The sequence below is a fragment of the Lycorma delicatula genome, chromosome 2, assembly GCF_047948215.1.
Source record: "Lycorma delicatula isolate Av1 chromosome 2, ASM4794821v1, whole genome shotgun sequence".
NCBI classification, from domain to species: domain Eukaryota; kingdom Metazoa; phylum Arthropoda; class Insecta; order Hemiptera; family Fulgoridae; genus Lycorma; species Lycorma delicatula.
In genome coordinates, this window is record NC_134456.1 from 107,224,058 (window position 1) to 107,251,159 (window position 27,102).

Consider the following 27,102-nt stretch of genomic DNA (forward strand, 5'->3'; position numbering starts at 1 on the left):
GTTAAAAACATTTTTATTTAATCAAGTACATGTTAGGAAAAATTGCACTTCTGATTCTACAATGTGAATTGTTGCTTGCACAGGTTTGTTGACTAAAAATAATCTTAATTGATCCTAAAGAAAATATTAGGTGATCTTTGATCAGATTTTAACAAAAACAGTTAATTTTATTGATTTCCTGCTGTAAATTTTAAGTAAAAAAAAAATGTTTTGACAAAAATTTAAGACAATGTTTGTAATTGTCATCATCATAATCACTGTTCAGATGTTTGTAGACAAGTATATCTAAAACTTTGAAATGTGTGTTCTGATAATTTCATTTTATTCTGGAATCTTGAGAACAATGATCATCTCTTCAAGTTTCCTTCTTGTATATTTCTCTCATTATTTTAAAAATTTCTTGTTTGTAATTTACTCTCATTATCTCAGTGTTCTGAAAATTATTCTGTTTTCTTTCTTCTAATACCTTTTTCTGTACTTTATAATAAAATAGATCTGTTAGGTCACTGGGCAAGATGTTTACATCTCACCATGCAAATGCAACTTATTGAAGAAGGATGTTTCTAATTTTAGTAAAAATTAAATAGTTTTAATGTGTTATTTCTAAAGTAAAATTAAAAAAATTGATGAAAATTTATTGAATGAATTTATAGAAATAAAATAATTTTATGGATGATAATGCATCAAACTAGCATTAACAAAAGAAAATTTTGAGTTTATTCTGTTTCTTTTATATAGATATAAGGTACATCTATGCTTATATTTTATATTTATGAAAATAATTTTTTATTAGGATTGATTGTCCAATGAGAGCAATGATCCAGTTCATGTTCAATTCAAAAGATGAAACAGTTGCCATATCTTTTCTATTCAATTTTAGAAAAAGTAGAAAATGCATTCTTCTAAGAATAACATTTGGTTTTAAAGCAACATGGTTACCAATAATTTTAATTAGGGTTAATGAACTAGGTGTTAACTATCAATTTTGAAAAATCAAGTAGTTAAACTGTCTACAAACAATTTTATATTTTTTCAAAAAAAAAATTTATTTTGCCGTTTGGATTTTTGTTCAAATATAGGAGTTCTCATATGGGCTTTACCCACAGGTAAAGTCACAATTGTCACCATACTTCTATATGTGTATGTACGTTATTAAACATTTTATACCACTTAAGTAGTAACAATTTGTTAAAAGACACTTGACGTATGTGTATTTTATAACAATTTTATACTATTGATGAGCTTATTGTAAGTTCTGTGTTTTGGTTAGTGTTCTTATCTCGTACAACATTGTACTGATCAGTTAACTTAAGTTTTATATTTACGCACATTATTATAGGTGTTTGTAAGACTGGTTTTGTTCATCTCAAAGAACATCTTTTCTTGTTAATTATAAAGGTTTTTATTATCTTCTCTTTTAACGTTTAATAAAGATTGTAAGATCACAAAAGTTCACTTACTGTATTAGGGTTCAGTTTATGGATGCCCTTCAAATCTAATACTATTAGACTCTTGTCATATGAAATATTTAAAAATGACATAACATTTTATTTCTCTGGTACATATTTGTGTATATTTCTTTCATATTTCAATTTCATCTTCATTATGTTACTACAAGTGTGCTAAGTATTAAGCCCAGCTTTACCCACTCCACCTTTTCATGAATGAATTTTTTATTTAATCATTAGGTAGGAAAATGAAGAATCCCCAAATACATTCTTAACAGATAACCATCTTCAACCAAATCGCATAACAACACACCAAGATTACAACTAATGTTCTTTCACTCCAGTATTGCAGTCTTGAGTACATAGCTGGTAAAGAAAAGGCATAATCCTATATAAATTCACACACCTTGATCTTTTTTTGTCCACTGATAACTTGAATCCAAAAGTTGAGTTTATCATAATTTAATTTTTTTTTATGTAACATTTTTTTGGAAGTCATTAATCCATTGACTGGTTTGATGCCTTTCCTTCTTCCTTTATGTTTTGTACTTCTTTTTTGACCTCAACGTATTTACTACAATCTCATTTACTTGTTTTCAATATATAAAAATGACTGTCTTCCTTTAAAGATTTTTATACCTTCTGCACATTCCACTATTACCAATTTGATTAAATCTGGATGTGTTAATAATATACATATATATATATATATACCATCGGTTTAATTCATCATTTTACAGGATTCTACTGCAGATATCTTTCTTCCACTATTTGCTACAAAATTTTATCAACCTGTAACGTCAAATTTTTCTTTATTACCTATGTTTTCCTACCATAAAGAATTAACAGTAAGTAATTTTTAAGAATATCATATATTAAGTTTTCAATTCTTAGAACCATATTTAATACTAGCTGTTTTTTTCTCTTATGATCTTAAAGCTGTAAGTTTGCTTTTGATATATGCCTTATTTTCATTATTTGTAGTTTTACTGTCTTATATTTTAATATTTAATTTTTCATTATCGTCCTACTTTACGTTTCATTACTCTTGTCTTAGTCTTAGTTATTTTCAAATTAAATTTTTTTACTACAAGTAGTCAGGCCATTTAATATTTTTTTACCATTTTTTGGTTCCTTTAAAAACAGTTACTAATAATAATCTCATTTATGCTTTGATCTAGCAATAAAAAAGTAAATTCTTGACTTGCTCATTATATTTGGTCAAATTATCTAAACTTTTACTCATTTTATTCCATTTTCCATTATCAAATTTATAAATGCCACATTGGTGGTTTTATTTTTAAAGCTAGTTTCTAAATTAACCTGAGACCAAAAATGTTGTCGTGCTATTTTTTAATTTTAAACTAAGTCGGTACTGATTTTGTACATCTTCTATTCACTTGTAAACTTGTCTAATGAGTATTTTTTATGGATGATTTTTGTTTAGTTCAGCCATTTATCTGTGCTTGCTTTATTTAGTTTCAAATAACACATAAGTTGTACAGAAAAAGTAGAAGTTATTTTTTTTTTTTTTACTGTCTTACCAGTATCAGTAGTGTATTGAAAGTAGTAAAAATAATTTTAAGAAAAGCTTTGCCATCTTTATTAGAAGTCTGGGTATGACAATTAAAAGAGTTAATCTGTTATGTTGACAGTTGTTGTATTGTTTTCGATCTTTATTAAAAGTCAGTGTTTGGTATTTAAGGAGTTGTCCTGTAAGAATCCTTATTGCATTGTAGATATGAGATCTCTTGTTAAAAATTTATATTATCTGTGCAAAAATTTAACTTTCTTATTTTAAATGCTAATGTTGCAGTTTATAATAATTACTTATTCTATTTTCAGACATTTTATCGTACTGCTCGCCAGTTCAAATACTGGGGAAGATCAATTGGAATGGTGTGGTCTCATAGAATCAAAAGTTAGACATTTGATCGGTAACTTAGAACGCAACCAGCATATTGTTTTGGCTCATGTCAATCCAGAGTGCTTTCAAGGACCACCGCCGCCGCCACCTCCGCCATCTTCATGTGATCAGAATACACCTCCTGTTCAGCCTCAAGCAAACACACCTTGTTCCATGTGGTTCATAGGACTAGTTTTTGCTAAAACTGAAAATTTAAATGTTGATCTCACATATGATATACAATCATTTACAAATTCTGGCAAGTATATCCTAAAATTATTTTTCTGGACTATCAAATTTTATTCTAAAGACTGCTTACCGAGTGAAATTTTTTTGTGAGCACATTGTTATGATATTTTATGTTTAACATTTAACTGATTATTTTTATTTAGTTACAACTTTGCTATTTCATAGTAGTACTTGAGTATCAATATATATTAAATTAATTAAATTAGCCTGAGACAATAAAAACATTCAAAATAAATTGTCATTTTAACAAAAATAAACTAATAATATCATTAATAATTCCTTAAAAAAATGTTCATTCAATTTACATTTTTTAATTTTCTCCTTTATAATTAACAATTTTTTAATGTCATTCATTACTTTCTATCTAATATCATAAATAATCAAACCTTGATCAGGAGTGATTTTGAATTTTTCTTTTTAAAATTGCATCAAGTTTAAAATAACTTTTTTTGTAATTAAAAACATTAATGTAAATGTTATTTTTACATCTAGATCTAAAAATAACATCACATAATATATAAATTAGATGACAAATATAATAAATAATTAATAATTATGAATGTTAGCATTCATTTTAAAATTATTGGCTAAATTCCTGGTTTCTAACATAAGTTTATTTTATAATAGTTTATATATAATCTTCCATTGATAAAAATTTTAATTTTTTAAGACTATGTTAGGAGGTGTCCTAAGTAAGCTTGTAATAATATGCATATATTGATATTTGAAGCACTTGTAAACTATGAACTTGTGTTTTATTACTCTTAAGGAGTATGATAAAGCAATATTTAGAGTGAGGAACTATTATGCTATTACATGTACCAATAATTTTGAGCGGTAGTTAAAATAAATTTTTGGAAATCTTGCTAAAGTATTTAACCTTTTTGTTAATTTTCTTGTGATTATTATATCATGTGGTTTAAATAATAGATGGTTATCAATTATTACTTTTAAGTTCTTAGATGTGCCATCAAATATACATTTTCATGAATCTCCCATGATAATCCAGGCTCATTTATTTAGATTATTCTTGAATGACTAAAGACAAAAATGAAAATAATAGTTAATTACAAGAATAAAAAAGAAAAATGTTATATTGCCAGCATTTGATTTTCACTAAAATTATTTGTATTGCAACCATATAATTAAAGTTGTGATAAATTATTTACATCTTTGCTGTTTTTATAACTGGTCAAGTTCTCTTAATCATTCAAATTTCCTTTTTCATCATCAAAGATATACCAGTTGTGCTTGATACTTTATATGAACTGTGTGATTAGAAATTAGCCATCTAAGATAAAAATTGGTGTAATTACACATTATGACTAGTTGATTAATTTGAGTTTCAGTTGTAAACAGGTAAATAATTCTCACTACTGTTTTCAGATTTTTTTTTTATTTACAATTTTTATTTTTCAGTTCACAGGCAAGCACTCCAAATTAAAATGTTGAAAGAAGGAATGAAAATTGAAGCCAGACATGTCAGAAGGTTAGACTATTATCATAATTATAATTTTAATGTATTACTTTGTTTTACTGATTAACCAAGTTGAAGATAACATGTTTGGTCTAAAAATGTTTATAATTATAATTTTTTTAATAATCTCTGTTGATTAAACCTCAAAGTGAAATGAAAGTGTTTTAATTTTATTATTTATATACGATCAGTAGTTACTATCATTATTAAAAATTATTTATTTTTTATCAGATCATTAATTAGATTTATTCAACTGCTTGTAATATTGTTGAAATTTACCAATTTTAATATTTACATGTCTTTAAATCAATTTATATCTATATTAGTGATTTGGTCTCTACCATGAATTGATTCATATAATAAATATGTTACACTGATGTTTTCTTTACTCGTTTTGTGGAATATTTCTTGTTCTCTGTGTGGGTTATATTCACACTCATTCACAAATACTTAATGAGAAATTTAAGTTGTCACTCTCAGTACTTTTTTGTTGTCAGCTGACATCATTTGCACAGAATCAAGGATTATATCTATTCTATACTTAAATTTCTGCAATTAGTTGTATTATTTGTACACAATGACTTTTTTATTTTTTTGTGTGAGAAACTGCTTCAAAATGTTTTAACGTTTTTAGAATTTTTCTGATTTGTATTCTCCAGGAACTGATGTAAAAAAAAATTTGAATTATATATTTTTTATGTCAGTTCCACCTGTGCACAGCCTGTCAGTCTTCACTGATTGAATTAGCAGATTTCTAAAAAAAATGTTGAAATCTATAAAATTATTTTGTTTGCCCTACTGGACACAAATCTTAACTGATTTTGACAAAACTTTGTGGGGTGATGTAAACATAGTAGAAATAGAATCCTATCAATTTTCAAGCGAATCAGTTAACTGAGTTAAGACAACAAAAATTGCCTTTTCGGGTATGTTTATGGAAATATGATGTCTGTTTGGAAATAACATTTTTAATTATGCACCAGCAAAGATATTTCGTGGCATGTGGTTGGCAGCACTGTTTTCTGCATAACCTCCTCTGTAACAAAATGTTTTTGGATTGTTGATATCTCATTTAGTTTTTGTGATATTATTATTTGAGTGCAACGTGTTTAAATGTTAGTAGCGATTTTTGTAAGTACAATTTTCAGGAGCAATGATACAATGTAAAATTTGCATGAAACATTGGAAAACTTTCACGAAAACATTTCAACTTTTGAAACCAGCTTACAGAGATGGTGGGTTGTACGCAATGTTACAAATAGTTTTCAAAATTTAAAAGTGGTCATCTCTCAATTGAAGATGACCCTCAACCAGGAAGACCTTCGATTTCAACATGACACTGACATTCAGAAAATCAACAATCTGGTGTATACAAATTGCCGATTGACTGTCAGAGAACTTGCAGAAGAGGTTAGCATTTCAGTTGGATCATGCCATGACATTTTGACTGAAAAATTAAACATGCATCAAGTTGCAGCAAAGTTTGTTCCTAATTTGATGGCTTAACAGCAGAAAGAACCTCGAGTGGATGTTTATCAGCAACTTCTTGAACAAGCTAATGACGATGAAAAGGTGCTAAGGATCATAATGAGAGACAAAAGCTGGGTTTACAGCTACGACATAAAATTTCAATCATCCAAAAATCGCCACTAATACTCAAACATGTTGCACGCAGATAACAATAACATGAAAACTAAACAAGGTATCAACAATCCAGGAACACGTGCTTATGGCATGTGTTCCTGTTGTATGGAATACAGTGCTGTCAATGCTTAGTAAGTTTATAACAATGTGAACAAGACACAAGAGATTAGGAATATTAGAAATTAACTAGAAGAAGTGAGATACTCCCACAAACAATTGCAGTTAGTGGATTCGCCTAAGGAGCCCTCAGTTTCTAAGGCGATTAGGGTGTGTTTATAATATGAGCAACATATTACTGCTTTCAAAGATAAAGGCAGCCCAATAGCACCCTAAGGCTTTGTTATAAAAACATTTCTTGCTACTATCATCCAGTATTTTGTGGAGGTATAGAAACAGACTAAAATATTTAATAAGACATTTCTCTCTAACTACCTCATTGGAAGGATTTTTGCAGAACAGTGAAGTTCATTCCACCAAGTATTTTTCTTGTATTGATCAAATCCTTGGCTTAAAAAAAAAAAAATTTTCATTGAGAATGTTATATCAGCTTGGTAAAGTAGTAGTTTTAATTTACCTGATATAGAAGCAAATTGCAGAAGTTCTCCAATCGACTCCTTTCTAAACTTGTTTCCATGTAATCAAAACACCCTCAAATCATTTGGTTGTTTTGGAAGCTAATATAATCTCTTTTCTCTTTCTGTTTAGGAAACAGTTGAGTTCATATTTGCCAGCACATTTACTTAAACGAGAAAGAAAGGTAAGTTTGTATTCTTTTTTTTATTAAATTTGATTTTGGGGTCAATTTTTGTGACAAAGTGTTTAATAAAAACCCTGTAAATTTTGTGGTTGACCTATAGGAAAATGTTTTGAAAGTCGAAAAACTGATGAAAAACATGGACCAATCAATGTGATATATTCTGCCCCATGAATTTATTTGGCCCCTGCAAAGTATATAAACAATTCATTAGAATATTACTCTCAAAAACAGGAAGTTCATTGACCACCATTTTCTTAGTTTTCAACAGCAGTTTTTATTTTAAAATTACATTTTTACTTATTAACCAGTTCTGAATATTTGAAATTTATTTGTTTAAAACTCCTTAAAACCTACCTGTTTGTTCCTAATGGAATCTCTAGAAGTGACCTTTTCTTTTGATTTGAAAAAGTATATTTTAGATATATAAAGACTAGGAAAAATTTCAAAGTAATTGATGAAAATGGATTGAAAAACAAACATGCAGATTTCACTGTAATATAAAATAAAAATATTACCTTGTTTCAATGCAAACACTTTTGGGTATTCATAATGTTCTTTTTTTTAATTACTGCAATAAAACGAATATTTTTGCAAAAGGTTTACTTATTTGATAGTGCTAGTAGATGTAAAACTTATTAAAAAAATTTATATTGCAATAAAAATTACATAGATAAATAGTAAAGTTAACTTATGTGATTACTTGTGCCTTCAGTAATGAGTTATTTGGCACCAAAATAAATTGCATTGGTTGATTCCATTGTTAATGAGCTTTGAACATAGATGGATTTTTTTACCATTGTATCAGTGTGAAGCCCCTCTGATCAATATTCCCTTAGGTAGCAGCAAAATTGAAAATTTTTGAAACAGCTTTTATCCCCTCCCCATCACCCCACCCACCAAAAAAAACAAAGAATTGTAAAGGTTGTCTGAACCTCATAAAAAAATGCAAAGATTAATTTTTTACAATATTTTTTTATAAATGAAGTTTTAATTTTGTTTAAAATCCATTTAAAGCTGGTTAACACATCAATTTCAGATCATTAAACATAAGAACTGTATAACAGCAGATCTGTTCCTTTTTTATATAAAACAGTTTCCGCTTAGGTTATTTATTAATAAAGTAAATTGCATAAATTCTTTGAATATTGTACATGGAAAATTTTCTGAGTTAGGCCAGGATTATGTAACTTCAGTCTAATGCTTTATTATTAAAAAAAAACTGTATGTTAAGATTTTATGTTATTTCAGTCAGCAATTAATAAAGTCATTGATAATTTTCTACAATTGTTGATATTTTCTGTTCAAAATAATTTTCTTCTTTTAAAAAAAAAAAATAAAAAATATATACTCCTTAATGATTTATGTTATCATTTTTACAGGTTTCGACTGGTGGTACTACACCACCACAGCATCGTAATGGAACTACATCTCCTAGTAGTCTTCTTTCAGGTGATACCAGTGTACGCAAGCGTCCATCAGACTCTGCTCTTGATATACTTAATAAGAAGATGAAGGCCACAGAACATGCAGGCCAGGTCAGGTGATGCCCCTTTATACGTTCTTATTAGGATTATTTTGTTCGCTATTTTCTTGTTTTTATTTTATTTTTGTTTCACTGCATGAGGACCATTCAAAACCCTATGCATATCACATCGTCTGTTTCACTATCTATACATAATCTATATATAGGTTTGGGAAAAGTTTGTATTATCACTTTTATTTACAAAGGTAATATTAACTATGCATTCTGACCGGCACAATGTTCAATTCCTTGTTTATTGGGCTAGACATATATCTGAATTAACAAAATCAATTGGAAAACCATAAAAAAAAAAAACCAACTATATATAACTGGAGCCATGTCTTGAATATGATGTATGTGTTGCTTAATGAGGTTGCATTGTTGTCATCCGTGTTTATAATTTCAATTCTCACAAGTTTTTAATTTGTTCTAATTAAAATTAAAATTTACCTCTTAGTACAGAAATACTCATCATTCTTTTTTTATTAGAGTGGTGTCATTCATTATTTGTATGCCTCAAATGTTTATAACATTGATAAAGAATTTTGTTTGGAAATATGTGGCTTTTAAGAGAAATGTAAAATAATGTGGCAGCAAGAAAGAATAAGCTTTGAAGGGTGGGGAAACAAAACACAAGTATGGATGCTGACCTTATAATAACTCTTCTGTGCATTCACAGTTATTATTTTAGAGGTTTTGGGAAAACATACACATTTGTTCTACCCTAACCCCCAGTTAATGTATGTTTACATCTGCCAGCAGCATTTTAACAAAAGAAAAATTTACTATGTAATTTATAGGTCATAAAACACATTCATACAATGGAAAAACCTCTGAGAGCAGTGTATGAAATGTATAAGATTTTTAAATTAATAAGTGAGAATTAGTTTTATAAAGAGTATATTAAAAACAATTTTCTGTTTTCGGACAAAATTTTCACCTTGTAACATAAACTTATAATATCTTGGTTAAAGTTTCATAATTATCAAATACTAATTGCATTATCTATTAAAGAGTCATATAAAATGTACTGAGTTTCTGCTGGTCTCCTATTCAGAAGAGAAGGGAAAGATGACAATAAATAAACTATTATCAAATTTTCTTATCTGATATTATTTTCTGCTGTAAGTTAGTAGGTAACTGATCCTACGTATTGTTAGGTTATAAGATTTTGTAGGAAACAGTTGAACCAGATTGCTTGTAGTATTCACAGCATTGCTGTTAGTTATTTACTAAAGATTTTAAGTAAAATTCATTTAGTTATGGGAATTTAACATCACACTTCATGTTGTTTTATGAATATTTTTTTTTTTTTTAAGAAATTCTAATTCAGTCCTGATTTTGGTTCATGATGTTAAAAAAAGACCTGGTAGTTTGTATAATATCTGTTAAAGAAATATATTTTACCTTTAATTTAGTTGTGGAAATTGAAATTATTATGAAAATTCTATACATTATTACTCTAGTAGCCATACTATGTGATTAAATATTTAACATTAATTTTCTTGTGGTATCCATGTCTTAAATTAATAAATAATTAATTTACTTTTATGATGATTTGTGTTTGACTTTGTTTTGCATTCATAAATTTATCTAAGTAAACAGTCAGAATATTACAGTACATAACATGTGATAAAATATTTGGTAGCTTATTTACTGTAGTACAGAAGTTCTCAAAGTGAGGGTTGCTGAGAAAAATTGGTGGTTATAAACCATCATAGACATGGGTCATGGTAATTCACAATCAAACATGGACGTTGTACTTCGTACACAACCCCCTGTTCTCTTACATTTTTTTTACAATTTTGAATCTTTATTTTATTTAGCATATACAATGTTGTGCATACTTTTTTTTTATATTGCAACTTTTTTTATTAACAATTCACAAATAAAAACTCTTTAATATTATTTTTTATAATCATATTAATATATGAATGATATTAATAATTATTATTATTAATTAATATAATAATCATATTAAATATGTGATTAATTTTATATAGGTTGAAAGAAAATTTAAAAGCTATTAATTACAATAATCTTTTTTCGCACAGTAGATTAGCTATTTAAGCCTTCATCAACACAGATAACATTTAACACACTTATACACAATATAAATATAAACACAAGTAACATGAATGAACATAGATAACATCAATCATTTAATAACATGTGCAAATAGGTAATGAAGAGTACATGCAGCAACATTAATCATTTTGAAGAGCACAGAATTATATCATAGAATTTGCAAGTATAGAATTAAGTATTCCATAAATATTATGAAGAGAGGACATCAATTATTTTTCTTTTGAAAGTACTCAAATTTGTGCCAAAAACATCCAACTTATTGCTGCAGCAAAAAGAATTCAATGTATGGATGCATCTTTTCAAAGGAGCCAAATTTCCGTTTATGTATAGGTAGATATACTTTGGCTTCTGCTTGCAATGTTAGATACTTTTAGCCCAATGCCAGATATGTTGACATCAAAATACCTATTCAGAACCTTGAACATAAAGAATGTGTCATACATACATGGTTCTTCTTGTACTGAGAGCAGAACTGTTCAAGACTGTGCATTTTTCTTCATAAGACACAGGCCTCTCAAATTTAAATTATAATAAACATAAATAATCAATTTATAGATTTATTAATTAATTACAGAATTAATATAATAATTCTTTTAATAATGTAAGGGGGAAAATGCAGTTAGTTCAATGTCCGAATTTATATCACATAATTTGCATTCACTTTTCATATGTTCCTTGCATGTGAATTTGGGACATTTAGAACATTTAATGGTAAATATTGTTTCTCATCTCATCATACTGCCTTTTTTCTTGGAGTTTAACCGGAATTTTATTTGTATCAAATCCTCATGATTCATCTTATTGATAAGTCTTTAAAATTACCTGTATGCAAAGACAAGGATGTTATTAGCTTTCATTTCCGAAGATGTGGTTTCATCAATGTCATAGGATGTCATTAATGTCAAATCCATTTGAAGTGACCCAAGGGTGGTTGCTTGACCAATTCAAACTAACCCACTTCTTTGCTACTTATCTCAGAACCTTAAAACTATTTTTTTAAGCAATTTACCTGTGGCGGCCATTTTTGTAACGGCGAACACACCTAATTTTGTAATTGTAAGGGTTTACGGTAAAAATCATAACTAAAAAACTATTGGTCCAGGAAGGATGAAAGAAACGTATGAATGCAAAGACCAAGAGCAATATATTGCCCCACATCACAATATTGAACAATTGGATGCTGCTTGTGACATTTTGGATGTATCACCTCCATCAAAATTGAAAAAATTAAGCACGGATCAAAGGCCATCAGCATTAAAATTTAAAATAAATAAGGTATCTCAATAATAATAAACTTTTATTGCTACAAAAACAGGCTATTTCACTGAAGAATAAATAAAATTTTCCTAAAATCTATTTTTTCTTCTATGGTGTTTACAAAAATAAAAATGAATTCTTGAAAAAAGATGTAGGCTACTCATTGAAATCTCAGTTTGGGTAATTTTACAAGCACTTTGAATCAAAAATTGTATTAGGTTACTGGCATTGGTTAAATTACAACCTAATTATTTTTTTTTAATTATTTTATAAGTATTGAAAACATCAACTTCAACATAGGGGCTAAATATAAAAAATGTAAAGTGCAAAGAAGACAAGAAACCCTCTTGGAGCACTTATTTAGAGAGTCAAAATGGTATTGCTTTTAACAGGTTTTTCTTGATTTTTGAGAAGTTGTAACTTTTTTATTAGTATAATACACAAGAAACTTTTTTATTTGCCATAAACATCTACAAAAACACTACAAGTTGTGCAAATTTGAGATTTTTATGAGTGAAAAACTCATCTAGAACTTCATTAATTATTCTATTATCATGTATATCAGACATATCTATACTCATTATACAATAATAAAATATAAAATTTGTAATGGCAACACAAAGAAAATAACAGTTTAAAAATATAAAGATTATAACAGCAACCTATAACCCCTTACACTCTATACAATCTGTTAATCTAAGTAATAATTATCTCCAAAAATATCCACTAGATAGTGGTTAAAAGCTGAAGTGAAGTGTAAATTAACCACTGAACAAATCTTAAGGTGCTTCATAACAAATGTTTGTCCATATCTCATTAAAGATTTTAATAGATGCCCAAATACAAAAAATTGAGGATATTATCATTTAAGCGTCTTGAAATTAATTTTGCTCTTTGAATGTTACTGAATGTTGTACATATTGTAATCGCACCTCATCATTTATTGAGAATTCTTTGGTATTGTAGTTTCCAGTAACTACACATCCAGGAAGTTTTTAACAGATTTCTGCCTACTGACGAGGAATTATATGGTTGATACTGAGAAAATGAAAACAGTCAGTCTAGCACATTGTTAATACAATTTAAGTAAACAAAAAATTACAATTGTTTTGATTCTTAACATTTCAAATAATTAGATGTGACAAAATTTGATTAGTGAAAATAAAATGCATGTAACTGACACTGTGTTGTCCAATAAAACTAAAAGTTATAAACATTGCGACAGATCACAGAATTCTGTCATAGAACTCATGAGAGAGAACTACATAAATACAGTGAATAAGTTACTTTCACCCTGTTACATTGAGTCAGAATTATTTTATCATTCACTGTCATATCAAAATAGCAGACATGACTATTTTTAACTACATTTTTATTACCTCTTTCCTTTGATCCAAAACTTGTCCCCTCCTTATAACTGAATAAATTGCATTTTGATATTGCATTCCTATTGTTCATTTTCTCAATTTTTACTCCCAAAATACATAATTTTAAACACAAGAACAGTTTTACAGTAGGATTTAAGATTAAAAAATCTGATGAGGACACAACATGACTTCCTTGTACACCTATTAAATTACATATATACATTTTTTGTTGCACTTCATTTAAACTTATTTCATTTGAAAATGAGAAGATATGATCCTCCAATTTTTTAATAAAGTGGACAGTTACACAGTGCTAAAATATTATTTTTTATTAACATCAGAGATATTTACACAATTATTAATTCAACAATCTTACCTGATATAATAGGAGTAAAAGTCCCTTTATTACTCTTAAAATAAATGTAAGGCTTACATCTGGTCAACCTTTCATCCGGAGGTGTCGGGTTTGAATCCCAGTTAGGCATGGCATTTTCACACATGCGACAAATCATTCATCTCATTCTCTGAAGCAGTATTTAACGGTAGTCCCAGAGGTTAAACAAAAAAGAAAAAAAAAGTCTTATCTACCTAATACTATGTTTTTAAATTATTGTGATGTAACCATCAACAAAATAAAAACAAAAATGAAACAGGAGAAGGTTATAAAATTTTATACCGATATTTATTATCAAGTAGACTGAAACAAATGCATAAATAAAAAATAAAAAATGTATTTATACAGGAGAAATCAACCCATATAATATTTCATCATCATCATCATTATAATATATATTTCATTAAGTTTGATGAAAATAAAAACTACTGTAAAAGGTTTCAAGGTCTTCATCACAAAATACTAACCCACAATATTTAATTATACTAAAAAAAAAAAAAATGGCCCTAAAAATTTATGTTAGTTTATATATTAATTTTGTTTCACGTCCCTCAAGTAAGATATGTGGTGTAAGTGAGAACGTGTCGGATTTGTAACCATGCACACACGGTTTGAATCCAACTTCATACACATTTTTTTTAACTTTTTTTTTTTTTTTAATTATATTGATTTATTAATAATTATTAATATGTTTGTAAAAATTGTTGAATTAAAATGAAAAGTACATAAAATTTTATATATATATATATATATATGTAAGAAGTCAGATTCAAACTGATGTGCTTGTAAGATCCAAATATTTCATTAATTAAAATTTTATTTGGTTATAACTCTGCAACCAATGAAAATAAGTACCACTAATGATATATCATTGAAAAGTTCTCAACAGGGGCTTATTACTGCAGTTAAGAAAACATCCAAATGTTTTAAAATTGAAATCCTCGCTTTATTTAGAGGTCTGACTATATACATTTTTGGCCCAGTTGATTGCAATCAAAAAGGGGAGGTGCACAACAAGATGCTACAACAGGCCTAAACACAAAATTTCAACATTCTATGGCTAATCTCGTTTTTGAGTTATGTGATATACATATATATAGACATCACGCTGAAACTAGTCAAATGGATATTTAATTTGAAATCTTAAAACTGAAATTTTTCGCAATTATAGTACCTCCTTTACTTTGTACAAAGAAGTAAAAAATAATGCTCTTTTTTGTTTGCTGTTTGGTAACTTTTTTTATTCTTCTGATTTGTATTTTACAGGTCCAGATACAGTAATTGAATACAGCTTAATAGGCACATAACATTTTGTGAAATAATGATAGTAAAAGAGAAAATGATTATCTCTTCAAAAAATTGAAGGGTTTTATAAAAAAAAAGAAATTGAAACTAAGATAATATTTTTAAAAATTAGATAACTTTAAATTGTAGATTGTCATAATTCAACTTTATGTATTGTAAAAAAATAACTGGAACAAATATTTGAAGAAGTAAAAGTGCTATATCCATACTGTTTAAAACCACATGAAAATCTTAAACTGGCAGTAGAGTTTAATAGAAAGGGTTAACATTATCAATTCTTATTTCTTAAACATAAACAATAATTAGAAACTGAGGAAGCATCCTGTTTTAACAAAGGATGGTTTGATTGATTTAGGAAGAAAAATGAGATAAAATAGTATTAAAATAATAAAATTGTTGATGGAACTGCAGCTGTTTCACCCACTGAAGACTACCATAACACATTAGCCAAAATAATAACAGATAAAGGTGACTATTCTGCTCATTTGACATTCAGAATTAATGAAACAAAAACAGGCCTTTACTGGAAACTATGCCATTGTGTACATGTATACCCAAAATGAAAAATGTATATGGTTTTAAGGCTGCAATACATCATGTAACTTCATTTGTAAGCAGTATATTCATAATCCAATTGTTTTGTTAAAATACTCTTAATTTAGAAGGTTTGACAAAAAGGTACACTGAATCAGGGTCTTCATTAATCGTTGACTATATGGCTTAATGAAGCTGCACAATAAAGTGATAAAGTGTGCAACAAAGGTCTGCTGTAGCACATATGAAGATTAATAATATTATAATAGTAACTAAAGCATACATTTTTTTTTCGAATGCAATGTTATAGTACATTTTATTTATTAAAACTGTTTATTATATTCTTATCAGTAATCTGTTACTGTTATTTTTGCCACAGGGAGATGACTCGCTCTCGCCCAATAACTCGGTGATGATACAGTGCAATAATGATGATTCATCCAATTCTGTGCTATCGTGTGAAGAATTTGTTAAAACTGTTATACCTAGAAATGACTCAGGGGATTCAAACATAAGGCGAAATAAGGTCTGGTAAATTTATAGAATCACTACTATATTTAAACAAAAAAGAAAAAATGAAAAAAAAATTACAGTCCAGAAGGCTTATTTCATGTGTAGCATTTTTATGTGCTACCTGAAATTTTTTGTGACTGTTTTTATTGTCATACAAGATAATTCTATGTTTGAAAAGAAAATTTTCCATTCAGGGATTTAGTAATGGAAATTTATGATTTGTGATTATCAGATTATAATTTTTAATATAAAGAAATAGTGATTTTATTTCTTTATTTAAAGTGTTGTCTGCCAGGTGTTGAAGATGTTAAGGCATCGGTTCATGGTTCCTAGTTCAACATGCACTCAGTTGAACGTTTTGTTTATCGGTGCTCGCTTTAATTGTGTTCTGCTTCTTCTTTGGATTATAAATGCTGAAAGTGTAATTCTGTTTATGGAAATGAAGGATAACAATTTATTCTCTGTCGAGTTATTTTATCAGTGATCTCTAACTGTAATATAAAATGGTTTCACTCGTCCAGGAACACGGAGTATTGCTTATCACTCGTTCATACACAATACAGTTACATCATTATAACGTTGCAGTGTCATCAAATTACAAATAATTGTTAACTTCAAACCATATTTTTCATTTTTGTGATTAGATTTTTAAATAAACGGTATATTATATAAAATGTAAGTTTTTGTTTGATTTTATTGTATTAATGCTTTAAATGTATGTACTCAAATTTTGCGTAGCGTTGATGCTACTGTAGAGCTAGTTATTAATTGAATGTAGTATTAATTTAATTGAATGCAAGTTTTTTCTCTTTAAGACAAGATATGTGCCGTTCATTCTTCGCCTGCTTTTGCTCTCAGAAGTGTCTTGCTTATTCTTCTGAATTTTAAATCTTTTCAAGGAAAAATTACGAGCTTAAGATGATTACTTTGTCTTGGATTTATTCTTGAATTAGATTGTGTCATATATGCTATTCTTTTAATGTATGTGGAAAAAATACAATGAAAGAACATATGTGAAGAATTACAATTAATCATTTTTCTATTGCTAAGCTTTTGTATAAATTTATGAATATCTCAAACAAACATTTGGATATCATGAACAGTTTTATTTACATCATATTTTATTGTTCCATTTTTATATTTATATTGGTGAAATTAACATGTCAAATGAAATATGTTCATTTCTATTTTTTGTGTCATGCAGAACTTCTAGATCCAGGCTGATATAGTAGTTTTGAAGCCTTAAAAAATGTTAATTTATTAACTTTATGTTAGTGTATAATTCTTTTATTTTTATTAGAATAATTTTCATAATTTTTTTTTCATTTCTGTTTAAAGTCTCATATTCAATGTTATTTTCACTTTATCAAGAATTTGAGGATTTTTCTGAAAATAATTTTAAGTATTTCATAAGCAATGGCAAGTGGTATCACCTGGCTGAAACCAACATTTTAGTTTGTTCCCTCTTAAAAGTGTAATAAACTATTGGAGAAATCATGAAAAATATCATCAAAGATATTATCAAAAAACATAAAGAGCATATCACATGACAATCTTTTTTTTTCTTGGTAAATCCCAAGTAATTATTTGTAAAAAATGTGAGGATTTTCACTCACACCATATTTGGTTATTCTGAATTTTCACATACCCACTAGGTGAAATCAGGTCAATAAATAAAAATGTAGTCTCTCACTCTGACCAGTTCTGATGTGATAGGCAGCAGTAGATTGGTTTGCTTGGCATTTCTCCTGCCACCACCCCATTTGGTCACCGTAAAGCATATGACCGAATGTCTGTCACAAATGGCAACTGAGCCTCGAACAGTTTAGCAACCAGTATGCTAACAAAGCTCCTAGAGCTTACCTAACAACGTGAGCAGACTAAGCATGGTGGCATACACCATTGGCTTACGTGTCCCAACCCATATATTTGTGTCACTTGTCATATATTTGATAAAATGGGTAGGCGTACCCCGTCAACTACTAAAAATATATATGACATCCATAATAAAATTTATCATGCCTAGGCCTTTGAATGCCAGCAGGTACCTTCCACCATTTTATAGCGCTTGGAGCCATAATAATTGGCTGGTGGTTAGTCATACTCGGGATAAGCTTCCCACGGCAACACGGTAAGAGTCTTCCCCTTAAGTAAACTACAGATGCCAGTTAAACAAAGCAACCGCATACAGGAACTCCCATACAGTCTAACAATGTGGCTCTCACCACATTGACTCATCACTTGTGAGTGATCAATTTTCCCTTGACCTCTAAATTCCAGGGCACCCCCAAGACCAGGGCAGTCAGACATCAGGTGTTCATTTGACTGGACCTCCCCACTGTTGCACAGCTCATCAGCTGCCAGGCGGAACCGAATCAGATACTGGTTCAAGTTAGCGTGGTTGGTGAGCACCAGGGCACCCGTTGTCCTTAAAAACAAGCTCAAGGTATACCATCCCCCAGATCCTGTATAAACTTATACAAGGATCTTCCCTTAGTTGTGGTGTCCCATTTCAGCTGCCATGCTTCTATCGCGAGGCTCTGCAGCCTCTTCCGCAGGCAGGAAATAGGCAATTGAACGAAATTTAGATCTGGTGCATTGTGATCACCATTCTGCTCAATACAGGCTCAAAACCGCACCCCAAATACCTAGGCCTTCCTGCCTCTTTGCAATTACCACATGGGCACCTGAACTATCACCATTTAATTGATTGGGAGAGCCTTTCCCAATACTGTTGTAGCCTCGTAGCAGGTTGTTTTAAAAACACTAGTGCATACAATTAAGGCTCTGTACTGGGCACTCCTTAAATTTTGAAGAAGTGAAGAAATTCATATGCCACCTATGCACCCAAACAGGCACCGCATAAGAGGTCATGCTTTTTTTAAGACACCCAGTATACCATGTACATTTGATGGCCTGACAACCCATAATCTTTCCGAGCAATCATCCTAAGTTTGTGCATCACTGAGACGGCATCTGCCGCTACTTGCCTAGTGTGGTTGCTAAACAGCAACCTTTTATCAAACAAAACACCTAGGTACATATGAACTCTAACTTAGCTGATTACACAGCCTTTATATTTAATATTGGGATTACGACTACAATAATTCTGCTCGGTCAGCAACTGAGCCTTTAGCTTGTTCTTCTGCAGAACGTCGGCCTCCAACAGCTGCTTCACCTGCCACTCATTAATAACTTTCAAGATCACGCCATGGTCCTTGTTTTCGTGACCCAGGAGTCTTGGATCCTTTGTCTCCATTGGTCCAGAACCTTTTTAAGGGTTAGTTCCATCACTACCGACGAAGCCCTTGGGCCAGGTTTAAGTGGGACTTCCTTAACAGTAGCCTGGCACAGGCGTGGCAGCAACTTAGGCAAAAGAGACAAACTTCCTAATCTCCTCTTCCACCCATTGAATGGATTTCTTAAGTTCACCCAGAGCCTCACCCGTCACTAGTGTGAAACCCCGAACTCCCTGTACAACCTGGTTGACCTTCCCTGTCTGTCGTGAAATGACTGAATCCAGGACAAGGTTGGCGCTTTGGAGTCCCTTTCATTTTAACGCCAGGCCCACAACCTTCAAGCTACACTAGCTTAAAAAGCAGTCAACCATCTGTTGACACTCCAGTGCCACACACGACTCTTTCTTGAGGAGACTTTGGACCATTCAGACACATCTCGATACAGTCAGATCTGGAGCACACACGACTTTTTCTTAGAGAAGACTTTGGACCATTCAGACACATCTCGATACAGTCAGATTTGGAGCACACACAACTCTTTCTTAGAGGAGACTTTGGGCCATTCAGATTCATCTCGATAGTCAGATCCGGAGCTCACCTGCCTTACAGCAGGCTTCACCTCGGGGACCTCTCGCACCAAGCCAATCATTACATTGCCGGATTCCATTTTCCCCAACTTCATGGGGAGCCACCCTTTGGTCTTGGTTCTCCCTCCACTACCGTGCACTCCCTGCACAGTTTCAGCTGCAGCTTTCTCCGCACAGCTCGTAGCGGAGGTTTCAGCAGGAGTTTTAGTGCAATCTACCGTGGTCTGAGAACCAGGTCCTTGGCTATGCCGACAAGACCCTATAAGCAATCTCCGGATTGCTTCATAGTATGTGAGAAACAAAAACACTGACTGTACTGCCAGGCACTAGAGTAACAGTTTGAATGTACCTATCACCTAACACAAGGCAAGGTGAGCGCCAACGGTGAACTATCCCGATCAAGGCCACCTGTTCTTTCGTAGCCCTACTCAAAATGTCAAAAGCTAACAGCTCCTAAATTAGACCACAGGTGAGGTCGGAGCAAAAATCGCTTCCCAAACCTACCAGAGGATCAAAAAGCTTATTGGCCTCACAAACCTAGAACGGGGACACGATACAACACAAAGGAAACATCCTTACTTAGCCGACAGTGGCACTCCTGTGTAGCCTAAACTCCACAGCAACACAGGTTGACTAACAGCCACTGATTGTTGTCAGCCCCGATGACGTGAACCTAGGAACATTGCACTTGTAGAAGCAAATTGCTACTGTTAGCAGTAAACACAAGTTATACTGCACGGGGCCAGAGGCCGAGAAGCAATGTTATATATGATGTTGATAATCCTGTCTTTTAGGAAAGCTAAGAAATTTTCTGGATAAGAAGTTCATATCCTTTAGGACTTCTGCACTTAGCAGTGGCAGTAGCCTAGGCTTTTTTGAATCTTTCTATACACTTGTCTCATAATATTTATATATGAAGTGCGGAGTTGTTCAGACTTATTGAGATCTGCAGACAAGAAAAATTTCAACTGAAACATGTTTCAGATCTTAGAAAGATGTTTGTGCAAAAGTTTTATCTGCAATTCTTTGTGCGAAACATGCTTATCCTTGGATAAAGATAAAGTTGACACAACACAAAGGAATGTGTACTGAAATATCTTACATGACAAGACTACTTCAACTGCTGATATTGCAATCCTTTACTTAAATGTTGCCATCTGACAAATTAGAGTAATGCAAAATTAAGCCATTTAGAGTTTATACATGTTCATTCTAAGAAATGTCATATTTTAAAACTTAAATTCATACCCATCACTTTATAAAAGTAGTTAATTTACTGGAATGGCCAATATTCAGAATACTTTTATCAACTTAATAAAAAAAATTATTTTCAGATTTGTTTGTCCTGGCTGTACTATGTAATACAATTGAATACTTTGATTTGTCAGGAATGCCCCTCTTTTTATTTCACAAGGAAAATTATCTATATCTTCAGCATAAATATAATTTTCAATCGTTTTTAATGTCGAAGAGGTAATTTTTTTAACAGATGTTAAAAATAAAATTGTTTAAGTTAGTTAAGTCCGAGCATTCCAGAAAAATTAAATGTACACTTAAATTTTCACATTAACCATCTGATGGTCTTAAACAAAATGGGAAACTACCCCAATTGGAAGCATCTCCCTCTGTGAATTGATTAGCCTCTTCCTCTCCAATTACTTTATAGCTTCTTATTTGTGTCACCCTCTGATAGCTAGTGTATCTACCTCATAGCTCACAACCTAGTGAGTCTATGAAACTTTTCAAGGATTGTTTCTTACCCAGGCTACAAAAATAGTAGTTGTAGTACCTACCAGGGGTAAAGGACACCTCTGTGCCTGTTCTTAATTTATAAATTAAATTTTTTGAAGTATGCACAGAAAACTACACACTTGAACTTAGTCTTCTCCTTAGTAAGTGCTTCTTTTAATTTACCTTATGTGTAATTAATTATTGCTTTAAAAATAGATCCTGAGTAAAGAAATAATAATGGCATTTATTATTTATATTTTTCAACTCACTTAATAGGTTTCAACATTTTAGTGAACAGGTGGTGTAGGATAGAGGTATAAGTGTATAAACATTTTTCTCTTGTAAGACTACCAAATTACTACATATAAGATTCTACAACATTTTTCTACAATTTGCATTTCCTTTATTTTAATTGACTTAATCCTCCATGGGCAGAAACCCATATATGGGCTACCTGTACTTACGCTGGAGAGCGGAAACCCATATATGAGTCTCTGAATGTGACTGGCTATTTGTCTTCACGTAGTTACATATAAATTCCAAGAGATGGCAGCAGATGTTCTTTCAATCATTTTTAGGTGGGAATTCCTGATACAACGTGATTGGGATTCATTTCACTTCAGTTATCAGATGAATTCAATGATTGTGTGTATGTAACAAGACGCGTGCATAATTTTTTTCATGTTTTTTGCTCATTTTTACATAATTTTTTACAAACTGCTTCTTCTAAAACCTCATTTTCGGCTTGCTTTGTTTGAATTCAAACAAAATTTTTGAGACAAGAATTCAGATGGAAATGAATAAAAATATTTATATTATTATAATAAAACCATGTTATACTCTTCCCTGCCTAGGTGCACTACTTCTTCAAAATTGCTATTGTTATTATATTACCATAAATGTTACTACTGTTACTATTATTATTCACTGTCTTTTACATGAAAAGAACTCAATATAAAATATAACCAAAATCATCGCTATAGTTTACAAATTCTAGTGTGCTCAGTGAGACTTGTGCTACTTCATACATCACCACCTGCAAATGGTTAAGTTATGGATAAAGTATGCATGATGTCAATAATTTCTTTAACAGTAACAATTAACAAATTTTTTTTAATAATATAATGAGTTAATGCTTATGAACATGCTTAGATGAACTTTGTAGCAAATGAAAAAAGTCAAGCTGACTAGGATTCAAACCTAGAATCTTCTGGATTAAAGGCATACCACTACCACAGAGTGAGTGATTAAAAAACACTGTCTAGCCCTAATGTTTTTAAATATTAACATGAAGTATAAAGGAATTTCTTAAAGAAAAAGCAAAATATCAACATTTTCAAACATGTAATCTTTACATTTTAATATTTATACAATTATTAAATCACAGATTATAGTGAAAAATATTATCACTAAATGTAACAATATTTTTTTCTTCTTTTGACTCATAAAATTGAAGAAATCACATTTTCAATGCCACTTTATACATAAAGTTTCTGTAGAAGGCATTGTATAATAATTAATCTGTGATAAAAGAAATGTTATTACTGAAAAGAAATTCATACCATATTCATAAGTAAATGTATTAAACATTAAAATTCAAAGAGATTAATTAAGCTTACCAAATTTTACTGTTATACTTATTTGAATAATGCTCTTAATTCTTTCCTTTTTTTTTACACTATTAAACGTTCTGTTAGCACAATTCACTTAAAATAAAAAATTGCAGCAGCATTTTGAGCGAAAAGGAAGTTATACAACATTAACAAACATTTTTTTCTCTTCAAAATACTCAATAAAACCCATTCACAGACCCACATACCTATATTGTCACTCATATTTAACTAGACATATTTTGTTTGCCTTGTTAGTAATTTTTTTTTTCCAAGCAGTTAACTCAAAAGTTGTATGAAATACATAATTTACCTCCTTGTCTAAAGTAAAATTTATATACTTCATCTTAGCACTACATACTGAAATACAGCCCAATTATAATTATATTGAAAGTTGAATTTTGTAGTGTATGAAAAATGTCAAGAATTTTCATGAAGGTAAGAAGAGATCACATAACAACATGAATGTAATCTTAACTTGCTAATCATATATATATATATATATATATATATATATATATTAGATTTCACTGATGAATGTTTATTTTTCAAATACATTTTTGTAATAAAATATTGGTAAATGTTCAGTAACTTGAATTAGGTAAGACCATATTAAATATGAATTCATAAAAAATAGAAACTTGATTACAGCAGGACTTTATGTTACTTTAATTTAAAAATTGGTTCTTTGCATTTTTTGGGTGCAAAAGGGATTGCAATTTCTAATATGACCTCAGATATGCTTCTGATCTTATTTTAACAAGTAACATGAAATGATAGATGAAAAATGTCAGAACCTTGCTGAGGAATCAAATCCAAGATCAGCTGATTTAGAAGCAGCATGTTTATATCAGCCTAGCTGGCCAGCCACTTTAAATTTGTAACAAAAATTTGAGCTGTAGAATAGAAATTAAAATTAATTTTTTGCTACATTCTCAATTCTGTTACTGTTCATTCATCACATTAAAATTGTTGGATTGTTTGACATCTGTATTAATTGGATATATATGTCAGGCTTACATTTTGAAATAAATAAAAGAAGTTAATGGGAATCTTGAATGTCTATATTTTCTGTCCGGGTTGCCAACTTGTACATCAAGACAGTTTCATTTTATTCTATTAAATAGTTAATCCACTTCTTTAATTAATAATACTTTATCTCTTTAATTATTGAACGACTCTCATATAATAGAGAATATCTTTAAAGTAATGTTCAAATTTAATTTAACAGCTATGATATTCAGGATACTGAAGCAAGTTGACTGAAGTCATTCCTATAGAAAATAAGTAAACAAAATGGTTGTAAATTCAAGTTTTATACTGTATTATTTCAGTTTATATGAGATGCTAAGTTATTTGGTTTAACTCTCAAACTTCACCCTAAAAAGTCGTATTAATAGCTTTCTACATAAGAAACTGTAAAATACTGGTAGATGTAATAAATTGTAAAAGCTTCTTATTCTAGCTACTTCTACAGTTTATAAGATGTAATGTATTTTTTTTTGGGGGGGGGGGAAGTCAACAGAAAGGAAAATTTTAGTTGGGTGTTAGAGGTACAGGCTGTTATATTTTCTGCGTTTGCAGGAGATCTTACCAATCTGTTTTTTTTTCAAGCCAAAGAAGTAGTAATACTTGAAAAGTGTTACAATAACAGGGATATTTTTAAACTTCCAAGCCATATAGGCTAGTTCATCATATTCAGCAGCAAGGGAATTAAAAAGTACTGTGTCAAGTAAATACTTAAGTACTTTAGTAAATGCAGTACTTTTTAATAAATATATAAGTACTTAAATACTTTTTAATGAATGCATTAAATACTTTGCCAGTTAGTCTTAAAAGAGTCCCTAGACTGTTGGCTTTTAAGGAAATTTTGAAACCTTTGACTGGGGGATATTAATTATTCTGGAGGAGTTGATAAGAAACTCTTTTCTCTCTCTATTGGGTTATATTATGAAGGATAAGAGTAACGGTGCCTATATTCAAGAACACCAATATTATTATCCAACTAAAAATTTATACTGAAGAAAAAATTACTGGATATGTTAATGTGAGAATTTATTTTTTTATTTGTTTAGTAGTTTGTTTTATAACTATTCTAAATATTCTTATAAGTGATCATCCTAAATTAATTTTGTTCCTTGTAATATCTAAAGTTAGTCAGCAAGTGTGATAATGCTACATAAATGTGTTTCATGACGGCTCCTGTCATTTCTGTAATTGTAACAGATATCTACATGTGGAAATTAATTAGATATATATATATCTACTGAATACCAATACATAAACTAAATATGTTTTTTGTATTTATGTAAAGACAGAGTATTTATTTAATTGTTTTATTATAACTAACATGTTTTCCAAAGACAGCATAATTTATAATTTTTTTTACAGTTATCTAAATCTGATTTTATAATTGATAGAATCTCTTTTATTTATACTCTTAAAAAGAGCATAGAATATTAAGAGATGTCACTGTTGAAATGACATAAAAAGAGGTGTAGTTTTATGTCAGACCATCTTATACTATTGCTGTATTGGCAGCTTGTATCTCCTGTTCGGTTGTATTCATTTCCTAGTTAACTGGTAACAAATAACATTCATATATAAAATTGATTATGCTTTTTGTTTTTAAATATTACGTTGTGTAATTTGTATTTTTTTTATCAGGGTGATAGATTTGCCAAATGCTCTAGCATTCTAGGAATTTTTTCAATTATTATTTACAAGCTGTAGCATGTATCATGTAAATTTTATTACCTACACATTGGTAAATACTAAATTGAAAATCCTACCACATTTTTGTTTATTTATTTTATACGTTTTTGGAAATTATGTACTGTTTCATAGTATTTCAAATAAGATTTATAAAAAATAAAAACCATTTTATTCTTAATTCAATTTTTGTGCTTACTTTATTTTTCTACATAATCATCATTTTTTTCTATGGACTGGTTCTAAAAAACAAGCTTTTTATATCCTGATGAAATTTTACCCTGGTGGTTCAGTACTCTTTTGAATTCCTCAAACCATTGACTATCAGATAACTTCTTTAGGTTGAATTAAACATGATTACAGCATTCCATGTTGCTGTTTTCTTCAGTTTTGCAAGTCTTTTAGTATTCCATCAGCTGTTATTTTTTGTTATTCACATCAACATCACATCAAGTCACTAAAAGTACAGTTTGTTTTAAAAGTAAAGAATATTGGATTGCCTAAATAAATTACTTGGATTTCTTGCTTTTAATGGCCTCACACCACTGCATGGATAATTGTTTTGACTTATGTAATAAACCCACAATTCGATCATGTTATTGGAGGTAACTTATCTATCATAATAGTCCAAGAATTCTTATGTAGAGATATTCTTCCACTTGTATATTAATTAGTCAAACTTTTTTCTGGATTCAGTATTACAAGAATAGAAAACTAATTGTAAATTTTCGGATTTTTAAAATGTTGACATTGTTTTTCAAC

At 29.9% G+C, this 27,102-nt stretch overlaps 1 protein-coding gene across 9 annotated transcripts in view; it reads left to right on the plus strand.

Moving 5' to 3' along the window:
• Positions 1–27,102, plus strand: part of hrg (poly(A) polymerase hiiragi) — a 109,049-nt gene that overhangs the window by 61,549 nt on the left and 20,398 nt on the right. For 6 of the 9 annotated variants that reach the window (XM_075355943.1, XM_075355940.1, XM_075355941.1 and 3 more), the window contains exons 9-13: positions 3,294–3,613; positions 5,023–5,092; positions 7,430–7,481; positions 8,861–9,016; positions 16,328–16,474. In XM_075355943.1, the coding sequence (XP_075212058.1) occupies positions 3,294–3,613; positions 5,023–5,092; positions 7,430–7,481; positions 8,861–9,016; positions 16,328–16,474 (745 nt within the window). Of the gene's footprint in view, positions 1–3,293; positions 3,614–5,022; positions 5,093–7,429; positions 7,482–8,860; positions 9,022–16,327; positions 17,141–27,102 lie in introns of those variants that run through there. The other 3 variants (XM_075355947.1, XM_075355948.1, XM_075355949.1) reach the window with 2 other exon arrangements.